Source organism: Centroberyx affinis, unplaced genomic scaffold (assembly GCF_046629955.1).
Source record: "Centroberyx affinis isolate AG114_WGS23_722 - 3 ecotype Tasmania unplaced genomic scaffold, CSIRO-AGI_Caff_v1 ptg000010l_1, whole genome shotgun sequence".
In the NCBI taxonomy this organism is placed as follows: Eukaryota; Metazoa; Chordata; class Actinopteri; order Beryciformes; family Berycidae; genus Centroberyx; species Centroberyx affinis.
In genome coordinates, this window is record NW_027278726.1 from 338,080 (window position 1) to 352,396 (window position 14,317).

The 14,317-nt window shown below is 40.5% G+C and overlaps 1 protein-coding gene across 1 annotated transcript in view; it reads right to left on the reverse strand.

Annotated features, from left to right (window-relative positions):
* Nucleotides 1–1,870: 1,870 nt before the first annotated feature.
* Nucleotides 1,871–14,317, reverse strand: part of pcsk6 (proprotein convertase subtilisin/kexin type 6) — a 51,752-nt gene continuing 39,305 nt past the window's right edge. Inside the window, exons 16-21 of the mRNA XM_071531790.1 lie at nucleotides 13,545–13,741; nucleotides 11,397–11,484; nucleotides 11,209–11,312; nucleotides 9,730–9,859; nucleotides 5,423–5,535; nucleotides 1,871–1,968 (exon numbers count right to left, since the gene is read on the reverse strand). Of these exons, the coding sequence (XP_071387891.1) occupies nucleotides 1,871–1,968; nucleotides 5,423–5,535; nucleotides 9,730–9,859; nucleotides 11,209–11,312; nucleotides 11,397–11,484; nucleotides 13,545–13,741 (730 nt within the window). The remainder of the gene's footprint in view (nucleotides 1,969–5,422; nucleotides 5,536–9,729; nucleotides 9,860–11,208; nucleotides 11,313–11,396; nucleotides 11,485–13,544; nucleotides 13,742–14,317) is intronic.

Below are 14,317 nucleotides of genomic sequence, written 5' to 3' on the forward strand. Positions count from 1 at the left end.
CTTGTAGGTTTTTGGATATTTTTTTGGCATGAAAATGGTGAAAGATTTTGAATATTGATTGAAAATGTCGGCTATTGCAGCTTCAAACCAAAAATTTGGTATCGGCATTCAAAAACCCATGTCGTTCGAACCCTAGAGAGAAGTCAGACATTCAGGAGCTCTAAGATATTGAGCATAGAAATTGGAATTCTTTGACACGATCCAAAACAAGCCCAGCAACACGAAACCCCATGTTCCTACAAACAGTCCAGCAAAGTACTATGAAGCTGTTTATTCAGCGCCAGCCCTTTTGCCACGGCAGATCTAAAGCAAATCAATTACAGCCCTCACATTGAGGCGTGAGGTAACACTATGGGCTCCCACACAAGTCACTGAAGGATCTGAAACATACTGATCTCTATATGAGTCAGTCATCACTTGTGAGGAAATGGCTGCAAACACACAATCCACATAACAACTCCATTTCTGTTAATAGCATGTATTTTTCACACAGGAAAAAGTGCAACATGAGCTAAACCTAAATGTACAGTCCGGCCCCTTCACCGCAAGTGATCGTTGGGGAAGTCATCTCCCTTTGCAGAAGTGTGTGCTCTCGGACTGAGGAAGTAGCCTCTTCGAGACGGCTCTAAGATGAATAAAACAAAACATTCTGCACCATAACAATTTCATCAAATGACTTTGACATCTTTTTGGAGTTCCTGAACAATCTCAGCCGCACGCCTGTCCCGAGCTGCAGAGGAAAACTCCAAAAAAACATCACAGAGGAAGACTGGAAGAGCTTCATCTTTAAAAAGCCCTTTGGCATAGCTCAAATTCACATGCCGCACTATCAAAAAAATACACAGCAATCTTCAGGTCACAGTCGTTCACAGTTGTTCTCCTTTGCACGGTTAAACTGCTTCACAATATGCCCTAAAGCTTAAGTAATACATCAACTCAGAACATGAAACATACAGCACAAACTACAAAGAACGTGTGGTACTATACGACACTAATATGATTAAATATTACATCTAAGAGGTGAGGAACACTGACTAACTGCAATGAGGAATGAAAAGATATCACATACACTTCATAGCACAACATATGAGACATTATAAACAATGTATTTATTTCAGTCCTTTAAACACAGTGAAACAAATGGAAAAACATCAAATGCATACTCTAAAATGTACAATAACAGCGTTTGAAATGAAACAGTGTAGTGTTTTCTTTTAAGATTTCCCTATAAAAACTACTTTTTTCATAGACATTCTTTTTGCTTTTGGAACAAAAACAGACCTAAATATCAATAATGATCCTTCCTCATAAGCAGATAATAAGCCACCAACTCTGTTCTGTACTACATTTGAATGAAAACAGTGGTTCTAATAGTGAGTTTCATATGTAATTGTAAAAAGCACCTTTACAATGATGCAGTCTTAGAGTACAAAATGAACTATTTGTACATGTTCTACATACTGCACATAGTTTACAAAAATGGCCACTTTAAAAAATATATCTTATGAAAATCACATCTACCTTCTGCAGAAATAAAACTGAAGAGTTTCAATCCAAAGTGAGATATCCACCATTTGGAAAAAGTGACAGCTACTTGTACAATATGATCAATACCACACAATGAAAACTAATTTTGGTACATTAAAAGTGCTGGTAGCTAACTTACAATACTAACATTACTGACTTTACAGAATGCATTCTCCGTATATTGAATGTTATTAACATCAGGTAATGATTATTTTTTCAAAATGGATATAAAGTGTTTTGGAAATGAACTCTTCAGTTGTTTTCTCTTCTTCTCTCTCCAGCACAGACTTAAAGTAATAGAGAAATATACATGGGAGGATACAGCTAGGAGGCGGTGGCTTCCTCATCCGTTCATCAGGCAGGTTCTGCAGCAGAACTGACGGAAAAGCTTCTTCTCACAGAGCCGGTTGGACTTCACCATCTCACAGAACACCTCGTCCGCTGGAAAGATCAGACCAGAGGCACGAAATCAACTCTCATGAGACATGCAGACCAAAAGCTCCGTCACTTTGCATCGCTTGTGGGCGTTTCACTGGGTGTGTTCCTGGCTCAAATTATGCTTTATACTAACAAGAATGAGTAGCTTTTTTACATATTGTCAGAATCTGCTTTGTTCACGTTCATTTATGTGCTAGAAGTGTGATTTTCAGTCCTGTTCCTCCATACAATGGCAGTGAATGGAGAGAGAAAAAAACGCAATTCACCAACCTCCTCTACCGGAGCAACAGATAACAGAGAATCACTGATTTTGGGGTTAAATCATGTCCAGGAAGCTACACAACCCAAGATACTACCAAAGTTCAACAGACCTTTAAAGGAATGTCAATATGCTGGCCTAATGTACTACTTGTGTACTTGTTGCAATGATGTTTGCTCTTTTTGCACTCAACATAGTGTATGCTAAAATGTTAGCATGGAGCTAATGATCTACCGGGGACACATGGATGATTTTGGTGTTGATGTTCTCATCACTTAACGGCCAAGTTGACCAACGAGACAACAAGATAATCCCCCAAAAGCTCTGTGTATTCCTTTAAAAGGATGGACAGTCAGCTGGGGTATGGGACCTCAAGCTTTATTACATAACATCACGGGTGGTGCGGTCAGCCCAAACAAGCCACTGTTTACTCAGAGTAACATTGTTGTTGCCCTGCCAATCGTTTCTCGCCACCCCTTCACCCTCTCCCTCTCCGACTATCTTTATTTGCTCTTGGTGTTGCAGTAAAAGCCTCTGGCTTTTTAAAACTCAAATCACATCCTCTCCCTACAGCACACAATTGGAAAACACAGCCAGAGATCCAAACAGGGAGCCTCGTGGGGCCCAAAACTGAGAGTTGCTAAACTAAAAATGTATTGGGTGAGGATCTGTATAGTAAAAAAAACCTTTGGGAAATCCTGAAAAAAAGGACATTGGAATGAATACAAGGCCAACAAGAAGCTTCAAATATTCTGCTGTTTTCATATTTTACAAGGTTTCTATGTGAGACATCCAACTATATGTCTTTAAATCTCCCAGACAGCTTATTAGGGTTGTTTAAGCTAGACTCTCAAAACAGTGCACACGTCAAGGAATACAGACATGGCAGGAATACTGCCATGTCTGTATTCCTTGCCATGTTTCCTTGCCATGTTTCTACTTTAGCTGACATCTTCTTGTCCTGCCAAGAGGATGACATGGAGTATCTGAATACAGAAACTGTTATATGCCCAAGCTACACATGAAGCTTTTCAACATGGCGACCTCACACTTGCCACTGCTGGAGTGTCTGCAATCTGTAAGCCGCAGTGTATACCCTGATATTGTGCAAAATACTATTCCATAAGTTACTGTCAAGACTAAAAATAGATAGTTTACCTAGGATGACAAATGGCTTCAAATACAATGTTTTAGAGCATGTATAGAGTGCTTCAAACATCCATTTAATATAAATTATCTTTGGTAAGGGGATAAATTACCTTTTCAATTTCCCAACCTTCAATTTATCATGAAAGAGCCTCGTCCTCAATGAAAATAGCATTTTAAATGGCACTTTATTTGTTGAAATAAACAAATTACTCAATATTATCTGACATCATACTACTGGACATCATCCTGCTGACAATAAATGGCAGGCTGACTTTGTGGATGTGCGTGTTTGTCAGAACTTCTACTCCCCTATAAACTTTTCTATTGCAGTAGTGCCACAAGTTCTGAACAGACAGCAGGGATCTTCATACATTAAGACTGAACTGAACTGAGAAAAACATATTTGATTTGTGAAACTCTGAACAGTTACATTTTAAAATACATTTTTATCATTTTCTGAATCTAATTTCATCAATAAAGTATAAAAAAAAAATCTAATAATCTATTTCATAGGGAATTGTTATCCCAGCTAAATCGCTTAAACTAAGGCCTTAATTTTCTGGTCATTTTTTGCCCTTTTTGGACCTCAGAAACTCCATTCACTCCAGTTGTTTTGGAGAAGGCAGCTAAGTCACTGTGTGTTATATTGACATACAAACTCGAGGTCTGCATGGGACGGGTAGGACGGCGGGCCCCACAACAGATGCGCCTGTCATTTGATTGTGCATTTGTTTAACGTGGCCTGGCTTCCCTGCTGGGTGGAGTTCTCAATTTTTAAGCACTGCGATTGGCCCCGATTCGTGTCCAAACACCACCCAGCCAGCAAACTTTGGTGTATAAAACGAACCGAGCCAGTAGCCAAAAAGTATTAAGCTTGCAGGTGCGGCTTGCAGACCTCTAATAGAAACTGCAGTGTTTTAACTGACATGAGGGTGATAATGACAACATTTTTGGGTGAACTATTGCTTTAATTAGCAGGATCTAACTCAAACTCTAGTGACGCACCTGCATTTAAGCCAAGTCATAAAATTAAACCATAGCACTGAAATAACTAAATCAAATCTAAGCTCACTATGAAATCTTTTTGCAATGTGCCATTTTAGCCATTCCAGATCAGGGCCTGCTTATTCAAACCAGTGTAATAACACCCCGTTCCTCAGAGAAGAACATGAGAGAGGGACAGTTTAAATGGTTCATTTCTGGGTCATTTTTAGACAGTGACATGTTTAGACAGAAGTCAGTTACAATGACCCAGTAGGTGGGCTGTCTCAATGCTGACAGCCTCGCTCTGAAAAGGCTGAAGGATAGTCAGAGAAATACATTTGTTTATGCCAATTACAGCCTTTCAGATGTGGCACTGGCCCCTCTAGGGATGAGACAAGTCACAGCTACCACATTGTTAGAGCTGTGACAATCACTTCTACATTCTCAGTCTCTATAGAGGCTTCTCTGCATCACAAATCTCCCAGCAACCATGTCTGCCAGCTCCACTGGAGAAGAGGCTGTGCGAAAATAATGCCTAAATATATACCAACTGGGCTGGAAAAAGAGAGATACCTGAAACAGTTGTGTAGGTCAAAGTGCTATATGTAACAGTGAATCGTCTCATAAGGTAGATTTGTTTCCAAATGTAGGTTACTGTGACACAGTAAACTGTCTTGTCTTTAGCCCTAGTCTCTACTCCAAAACACTTTTTTTTTTAGTTTTAGCTTGAGAAGAGTCAGCTCAGTTAAGCTGAACAGTGCTACTAGCCACTACTAACGCTATCTTCTACGATATGTTAGCTACTATGGATGAGATGTGTCAGTAGGGAAATGATCAGTCAAAAATGGAGCAGAAATTAATCGGCCAAGAGACGGCCATATTTTACATTTAGAAACACAATCAGCCGTTCACAGTCACCGTTGTCCAAGAGCTGAGGACCTCCAATATGGCCGTCAGAGGGTGTGTTATGTCACCTGCCAGTCCTCTACTATGAGAATTCCTGCAGTTGGTGAACATGCAGGCTGTTGTTCCTTCCTCTGTGTGGTACTCAGTAATCAAACTCACCATTGTTACATGTTGCATTCAAAATGCAAGTCCTGCTGACCAGATTGTAGCCGTCTTTGCATTTGGTACAAGTTGTCCCGGGGCCATCGCAGGTCAGACAGTTCTCCTCACACCTGGACGGACAGAGCGACATAATAGAGCTTTAATCAATTTCTGCCTTCCTTTCCTGCCACAGAAAGACAGTGCTTACTATGTGACAGTACAGAACAGGAGGTGGCAGAGTGAGGAGAGGTATCACTTCAGTCCACAAAATGACAGCCCTCAGCAAGAGGAGATATGCAGTTCTTGGAAGGTAAAAACAATGGTTAGCAGGAGGGAATGCGTGGATGCGGAAGAGTGAGAGAAAAAGATGGAGAAAGTGGCAGACCGAAAAGATTTATGTGTTTAGGGAATAACGTCAGAAGGCTGATAAGTGGTATTACCCAATGTCATAGAGCAATGAAACCTACAGTCAACAATAGTGGCTACACTTACAAGTAAGTAACCTGGTATAACCCCGGTAAGCTCATACTCCGATTATGAGAAACCCAGTTTAGGTGCCAGGTTGTTACTGGCTGTTACTGTGTACTTTGGCTGTTATTCGGGTTACTGTGACATGGACGCATATTACTATCACTTTTGGATTTCGCTGTCTGCACTCAAAAAAACAAAAAAAAACATGGCGGAGAGCAGTGCTTACTATTCTTACTGGGATCATCATTTCTTTCCCATTTCTTTTCTTTTCTTTCTTATTAGAAATAAGCTATTGTTCAGTCAAAGAGCGAGGGGGAATATTCTCTTACTGGTTTATTCATGGAAACAGGGAGACTCAATCACAGGTTACTAAAGTTCATGTAAACAGGTTAACCTGAATAACACCTAAACCAAGTATGGCCAATAGCTGTGTTACTCATGTTACTGAATGTAAATTGTGGATTTATGCTTCCTCCTTCCCTCCAAATTGTGGTCAGAAATGCTATTGTCCTTCCATCTATCAATCAATCAATGGTAATAAGAACGGTGTCCTCAACCCTACACTCTTCAGTCATGGTCTAGGATTTCATTGCTGTCTGCCACTGGTGCTTCCAGCCCTTCTCCTCGTCCCCCCGGCCGTCCCCCGCTGTTGCTTCCCCACACTACCCCAGAGGCAGGGAGGAAAATCCATTCCCTCTGTCATTGCTAACCATGACCTTCTTTAAGAGTTTCGATTTGCTGCTGATGGCCTCCGTAAAGCACCGGGCTGATTTAAAAAAAAAAAAAAAAAAAAAAAAGCTTGTGTCAAAAAACAGCCTTCTCCCATTGCTGTGAACCCCATGCCTTGTCATTACTGTGACACTGATGCGGCCATCAATTCTTGCTGGTGGTACAGGTGAGACATTTTACGTCCCCGGTCACTCCTGTTGATCCTCTTGGATTGCACTCCAGCACTGATTTATAGGCAATTATGGATGGGATAAAGAGAGGAAAGAACAAACAATGTTGTAATGGAGAAAGCTATAGGTACTAAAGTACTAAAATAGAGTACTAAAATATACTACTCAAACAGAAGTACTGTCACTTAGCTGAAATTTAACATAAAGTGAGAATTTTTCATTTCTCCAGCTTTGTCGCTAAGCGCTCATTGCTGTGGTGTTTCTTCACCTGTCAATCAAACAGTGTGTCCAGCACTGTGACGTCTTTCCCCTTGGATTTTCTGTTGATGAAGTTCAAGTTTCTGTAGGTGGCGCTCTTTTCTTGGTGGCTATCACTGCTCATGCTAACTACCCAGTTATTCTTCTATTTATTCCAAACAAACCGAAACGTAAAACCCTTTCCCATCTTTCCCATACAATGCCAAACAGACGAGGACAGAGTAGTTTTAAAAATGAAGTTCCTAATCAAGTACAACGTGAATACTAATTTATTGTGTGATAGGATTATAGCAAATAAAAGAAAAATGAAAATGCCAATCCCCATTACTCAATAAAGTTACAGCGATGTTTCTCTTGCTACTAGCTAACTAGCTAGCAAGGAACTAGCTAGACAACAACTAGACTGCGCTGTAGCTGGGTAGATGGCTTTTTGACTAATTATAACTAAGTGACTATCATTAATAATAACATTTAATGTTAATAAATTTGAACATTTAATGTAGGTTATTTAACTTAACGTTTCTTCCACATGCTTACACAGGTTTGACGCAGGTACGATTTACGATCATGCCAGTTTCTGATGCAATGCTAATGGAGAGTCTACAAAATTTGTATTCTATGGATGCGACTGAAAATGTTGCTTAGTGATTGATTTTCTTTTATTTTCGTGTCATGCACACAAAGTGTCCAACCCTCATGGGTTTACAAGACACCAAAATTGCAGTTGCAGCGGCCATACATTTCAATATATTTAATTTCATAACAAGATTACCAATTATTATACAGCTCGGCCTTAAATAAAATATTCTGCCTTCTCTCCCAAGCTTGACAAATAAAATCTGCTACACAAAAGGTTCCCTTCTTGAAACACAACTCAAGTTTTTCATAATCATCCAACCCAAAGAAATCAACATAAATAGAGGACATTTTACTAAAAAGTACATCCCTTATGTCCTCCTAGACAGGACAGTAAAACAAAAAATGAACCTCGTTCTCAATTTCACCTATCTCACACAACAAACACAGTCTGTCCTCCTCTGGAGTGGCATTAAAACCGGTGGTCTCTAGGGCTAATGGTGAGTAGTACAATATGTTAAAATATGTGAAGTAAAAGGAAAATTACTGACTTAAAAAAATACTCAAAAGTTTGCAGGTACATAAAACAGATACTTAATTCCAGTAACCACAGTAAATTGTAGCTAATTGGTTACTTCCACCTGGGCATACTGCCTCCATTAGGTACGTACAGCCAGACAGAGAACGGCATCAGTATTTAGCGGTGGGTGGAGGAATGGGCTTTGACGGCTGATGGCGGCTCTGTGGTTAATAGCTGCAAAGACCGCAGAGCAAAGGGACTGTGGTTGACGGACCTTCCCTAGGGGGCTTAGGCTGGCATTATTGTTGAGGGGCAAGGAATGAAAAGAGTTTGAACACAAACACAGCTGCACACAAGCGTGCACACACACACACACACACACACACACAGAGTGCCTAAGGACTAGGGATAGACCAGTATATTGGGCGGATATTGGCCTTTTATTAAAAATCAGAGATAGGTCAGTCAGTGTGATCCACCTATGACATGATGGATATGAGTTTTGATATGGCGTTTGTTTGATTAATATTTATTGTAGAATTGATCAATACTACGCCGGTTGTCTGTGGGAAGACCTTAACCTGAACTGATTCTAATGAGACATTTTGATTGGAGTCCACATTTGTATGCATGATGATGATGTTTGATGAAAGATAAAGATATGGAATATCTGCACAAAATACTGGCGAACAGGAAATTAAAGAAATAAAAGAGACAGAGGAGACAGAAAGAAAGCAAAAACAAGGACAGACGGAGAGGAAAGGATGGCTGGAATCACTGAGAAAGGAAGGAGAGGAATAAGAGAAAGGGCACTGATGAGGAGAGATAACAATTGTGGTGAAAATATGATGTGAAAGTAGACAAAAAAGCTCCACCCCGCCTAGCAGACTAACCAACTTAGATGCTCAAACACTGACATGCTCAATAAACCCAGAGCAAATACTCAAAGCCCCCAAAATTCTCAAAGCATAAATGCACTTCACAATGTGGGCGATATTCAAATTGGCTGAGTTCACGACGTAGTTTATCTCAAAATAAGAAGTTCAATCAAAGCCTCCCCATCTAATGCCATCTAATTAGATTGTGCTGATTTTTTTTCGTTCACCAGAGACAAGGTGGTTTTCATCTAAAGCACATGGACTGGATAAAGTCAATACTTGGTGTTGAATGTTAAAACGGCCCGACCTAATGTATGAACTGCCATGAATAGCAACGGGTGGAACAAGTACAGTCTGTCCAGTCCCAAGGCGCATTCATGGCGATGACATACAGACCTAATTAATGATCAGTTTATTAGGTGCTTGGGAGGAGCACCTCTTTACGTGCCAGGCTCTGTCGTCCATGTGTAAGACTTTTTCCCATGCGCAGTGCTTAGTACAGTATGCGCTGTTTAGGCGGTGCAGAGCCCTAAGAGCCCTGTATGAGCGAAATCCAGTGTGCGCTCGTACACCAGACAGTAAGGTAGAAGTCATGATCCATCCACATACCAGGAAGTAGCTCCTGAAACCGCTTTTGATGACCACAGCGCCGTGGTAACAACACTTTAAAAATGATCCAGGGCTCATGAATCTTTCAGATATTTGAGATTGAGAATCACTCACTTGTGGCACATCCTCTGAGGGAAGCCTGCTGCCTGTCCAGAGAAGTAGCCCGGATTACAGGCCTGCACACACCTCCACTCCTGCTGCAGGTAGCCCTCGGCACACTGGATGCACTCCTCCTTACCTGGTCCTGGGAGAGACAGATATAAAACCGCATGTCATGCAAATTCAAAACCTTCATGTCGCTTTAGGGTAGCATTATCAAAGGCACAGCAGGTGCATCATCTGCATGCTATCAGTGCAATGCCAGCGAAACATCAGTGATTCATGGTGGATGACAAGATTTCAGACTTCAATGGGCAGAGCCACAATTTTTTGACGCCCACATTAGCTAACTGGCAAAATTGTATGGCAAAGAAGGAACTCAGGTCAAAATATAAATAAAATAGATAGCACTCAGTAGAGCACATACCTCCGCCAATGCTATGTAATTGTCAATAAATGCCAGTTCCACATTTCGGATTCACCAAAAGTTCATAATTTCTTCCATGCCCCATTACCAACTTGTTTCACATCAGGAGATGCACACATCTTCATGGCTGGACCTGAAATGGGACATGAGATCTGCCTGTTAAGCATTTTAGTTGATTATCTCAACACCACATGGCCAATCAGCTCTATATCTGTTCAGTTTCCATTAGTGCTGCCCTTCTACCACTGGACCAAGTTTTGGAAAAATTAGCAGGGCGGTTATGTCTAAACTGGGAATGAGCTCTTCAGTGCCCCCATGTTTGATTGGGCGAATAATGGAGGTAAGCTGCCTCTTCTTCTGTCTGCTGATAGGCCACAAAGTTTGATGGTGTTAGGTGAATCTGTTCGGAAGTTATACGCCTTTCTGTGAGAACCCACTTAAAGTCCTTGCTCTAATAGATATAAGTCATCACAGATATAATACACTTACCTTGCTCCAGCTGTTAGATGAAGGTATGTTTGTGTTTGTGTTAGAGTGTAACAGAAAAACATGTGCTCAAAGGCACAACAAAGGAAAACACTGTGCTTAGATTCCCACCTTTATAAAATACACCTTCAACTCAACAGCAGAGTAAACACCACATAAAATCAGCCCATAATTAACCATTCTTCTGACTGACAGTATGCAAACCAAAGACTCATAATAAACGGAAACTATAATTATGCAGTTTAGTTCAAACCAACTTCTTATACCTGTAGGGGTGAATAAAACTCAAGTATGAAACTATTAAGAAGACAAAGGTTGAGAGTTTGTTGACATGTGGTTTAATTGGACCATTTAATGCAAAAGGTGCAATGACTGGCCAAAATTAGAAGGACTTTGTTGATTGGGCCATTTCACACAAAAAAATTGTGATAATTTTGGATTGATTGAATTTGCATTAATCACTGATCGCAAAATCACAAATTCCTAGAGGGATTAAATTTTTGCAGTGAGTGAAAGAACGGCACTTCAAACTGAGATGTGTAGTGCTGTAGAGACTGCACAGACACTGCAAACACACTGACCTGTACACGTCCAGCAGGAGGAATGGCACGGGCTGCACTTCATCTCCTCCAGGTGGAAAAAGGTTCCATTGGCGCATTCGGGAACACAAGTCATCCCTGCCAGACTACAGACAGAAACCCAACATCACGGTGCTTGTTTCAAAGCAAAAGGTCAAATATAAATGGTAGTGTGGCTGTCTAGTGCGCACCTGTAGCCTTTGCTGCAGGAGGTGCACCTGTCCGCGTCCCTCAGGCACCTCATGCAGCTCTCATGACACTTCAGGCACTGTCTCTGAACTGGGATAGAGAGCATGCAGAGGAGGAGAAGTGGCAAATTGGTTGTTCTACAAACATTTATAAGAGGTAGAGCTGCTCTGGAGGCAAAAATAATCTAATTGGTGAGTTCAACCTCAATGGGCTATAAAATATAATGAAGCCTAGCACTAGAGCTACCAGCACTACTAACTGAAAAAAATCAATCTAGTCATACTAACTTATCTAGGTTAGCTAGTTAGTCTAGCTGAGCTTCCAGGTTGCTGTTGGCCTCGTGGTGCCTGATGAGTGTGCTCCTGCTGGGTCCTGCTGCTGCCTTACTTTATGCTTTTCTTGATGCAATATATTTAAGGTCTTTGATATATTTCTGTAACCCTCCTCTGTACCTTTAAACAGTTCAGTCCCAGAGATCTTTTGCTAGCTCCTTGTTGCCTATTGTTGTCTCTTCATACTGACACGCACTAAGAAACAAGGAAACCTGCTGCAAAAATTTACCGGAAAAGCTGATTTTATTCTGATTCGATCAGATCAGATTGCTCCCATGGAGGCAAATTAGCTTTGTGCTTGCTTCGGATGGTGTTTATTTAAACCTGAGTACAATTACAACTCCCATTATAAAGGTTGTGTACACTTATCCAACCAAGGTGTTTTAGTTTTTCTATATTATATATTTCTATATATCAGAAGTGTGTAGCCATTAATTTCAGAAATGTGTAGCTTTTTGTTGTTTTTTTGTTGTGGGTTACCATGTCTAAATGAAAGTAGAAAAAAATCCACTTAATTGGTTTTCATTGCAGGCCTCATGTCAATAGAAACAAGAAGTGTTGAAAGGATGTGTAATTTAGAGATCCACTTTATACTGGCCTTAATTAAAACTCCAATGTGTGGGAAAGTGGGTAAAAGTTATTGCAGACTTATAACCCACAACAGTGACAAATCAGCCAGTTATGGGCCAGAAACACAGATGGCAGTCAAGCAGACACCCGCAGCTCACAGATTCACAATTAGTCAACCAAATCAGGGTGAACTTGAAGGATTTATAGAAACCAAGAGTCACAATCCCGACATCTGTCGTAATTGCAGGAAAAAACCCTCAGTAAATCATCCTTGAACTCTGGCCTGATCACATGATCACCCGTTCAATGAATCACAGGCTGAAATAGAGATAAGAGATGTGGACCAGATGTGTGAGAGGATCATGGATCTTACAGGGCATCTTTGTTTTCTAGCAGAGTAGCAGCGGATATCATTTAGATGTGTGTGTGTGTGTGTGTGTGCGCACATGCCTGTGCCTGTGTGTGTGTGTGATGGTCATATCACAAGATATAAGAAGAGATCTTATCGATCAAGAACTCTTCCTGGATAACAGTGTAAGCCTATGTGGGAGTTGACCTATGAAGTTGGTCGAAAGCTTATCCAACTCAGTGGGTGTTTTAGTCCATCAGCCAAATAAAATGTGGCTGTCATTCAGGGTGGAAAAGTTTCATGAGCCCGTCCTACTTTGTTTGAAAAGGAATCATGTGATAAAAGATAGCAATAACACAATTAGAAGTTTGGGATTTTCTTAACATTTTAAAAAAGGCATTTGTTTTAAACTATCATGTAAATAGAACTTCAGCTCAGACATATTTAATTTCACAGTTGGCTGGTTTAATCTACACTAGAGTTCGAACAGTATTGGTTGTAGAAGACAGATACTGATACTGATATTTTGCAGGTATTTTAGAATATGGGACACCAAAACTCATTGAAACCCAGGATGATACTACTACTACTACTACTACTACTACTAAAAAAAAACATATTCATCCATACTTGTGTGGAATCTGATCAAAATATTTCATTCATTTCATTATTAGAATCAATTCAAGTTAAGGGCTTCCAGCCAGTGTAACATCAATCAATTATACTGTATATATATTATTTTATATTATATTGTATTATATTATATTATATATATTATATATAATAATCAATCAAACCGCATCATATCCATCATATCAGAGGAGCGACCATGACTGGCCCATACCTGATATTTAATAAATGTCCAGTGTTGGCCCCATATATCAATCGTTTTGACTTACTGTCATCAGCAAAATATTGTGAAGGGCAGGTATCGGTGCAGGTGGAGTTGAGTGTGTTGAGGTAGAGGCCTCTTCGGCAGGTGTGACACTCGGTGGCTGATCGCCCGACACACTTCTCACAGCCTTTATAGCAGCGTCTACAGCGACGGGCCGCTGGGTCCTCATAGTATCCCAGTGGACAGTGACTTACACAGGTTCTACGGAGAGGTACAGGGAGGTGCAAAGAGACTAAGATAACAGCAGATTGGAGTTTTAGTTCTACAAGCATTTCTCAGAGGCAGAGCGGCTCTGGAGGCAGAAATAATCTCATTGGTTGAGTGAAACCTCAGTGGGCGGAGCCAAAGAACCACAGTTTTTCTGGCTAAGTAACGTTTAAGCCAAGTGAAAACGGCAAGAAGTAAGAGAGGAGAAAGCTAATATTATGAACACAGCACTCTGCTAGTAACTGAAAACAAAAATCAATCTAGTCATACTAACTTAATGTCCACTAAGTTATTGCCATTCATTGTTTTTATTTTTATTGTGACCCAAATCCCTTCTTTGCCATTCAAGTGTTCCATACAGTTAGCTAGCTTGCGCTCTGAAAAACAGTTTTCTTTGGCTCCGCCCACTCAGGTTTAATCAACCAATGAGATTATTTCTGCCTCCTTCAAAAAATGTTTGTATAACTAAAACTCCAATCTTCTACCTAAAGTGATAAGCAAAGATGACTGGGATGCCGGCATGTATGAACATCAGCTTTGCATTGGCCAGTTCCATTTCCCTCCATTTAA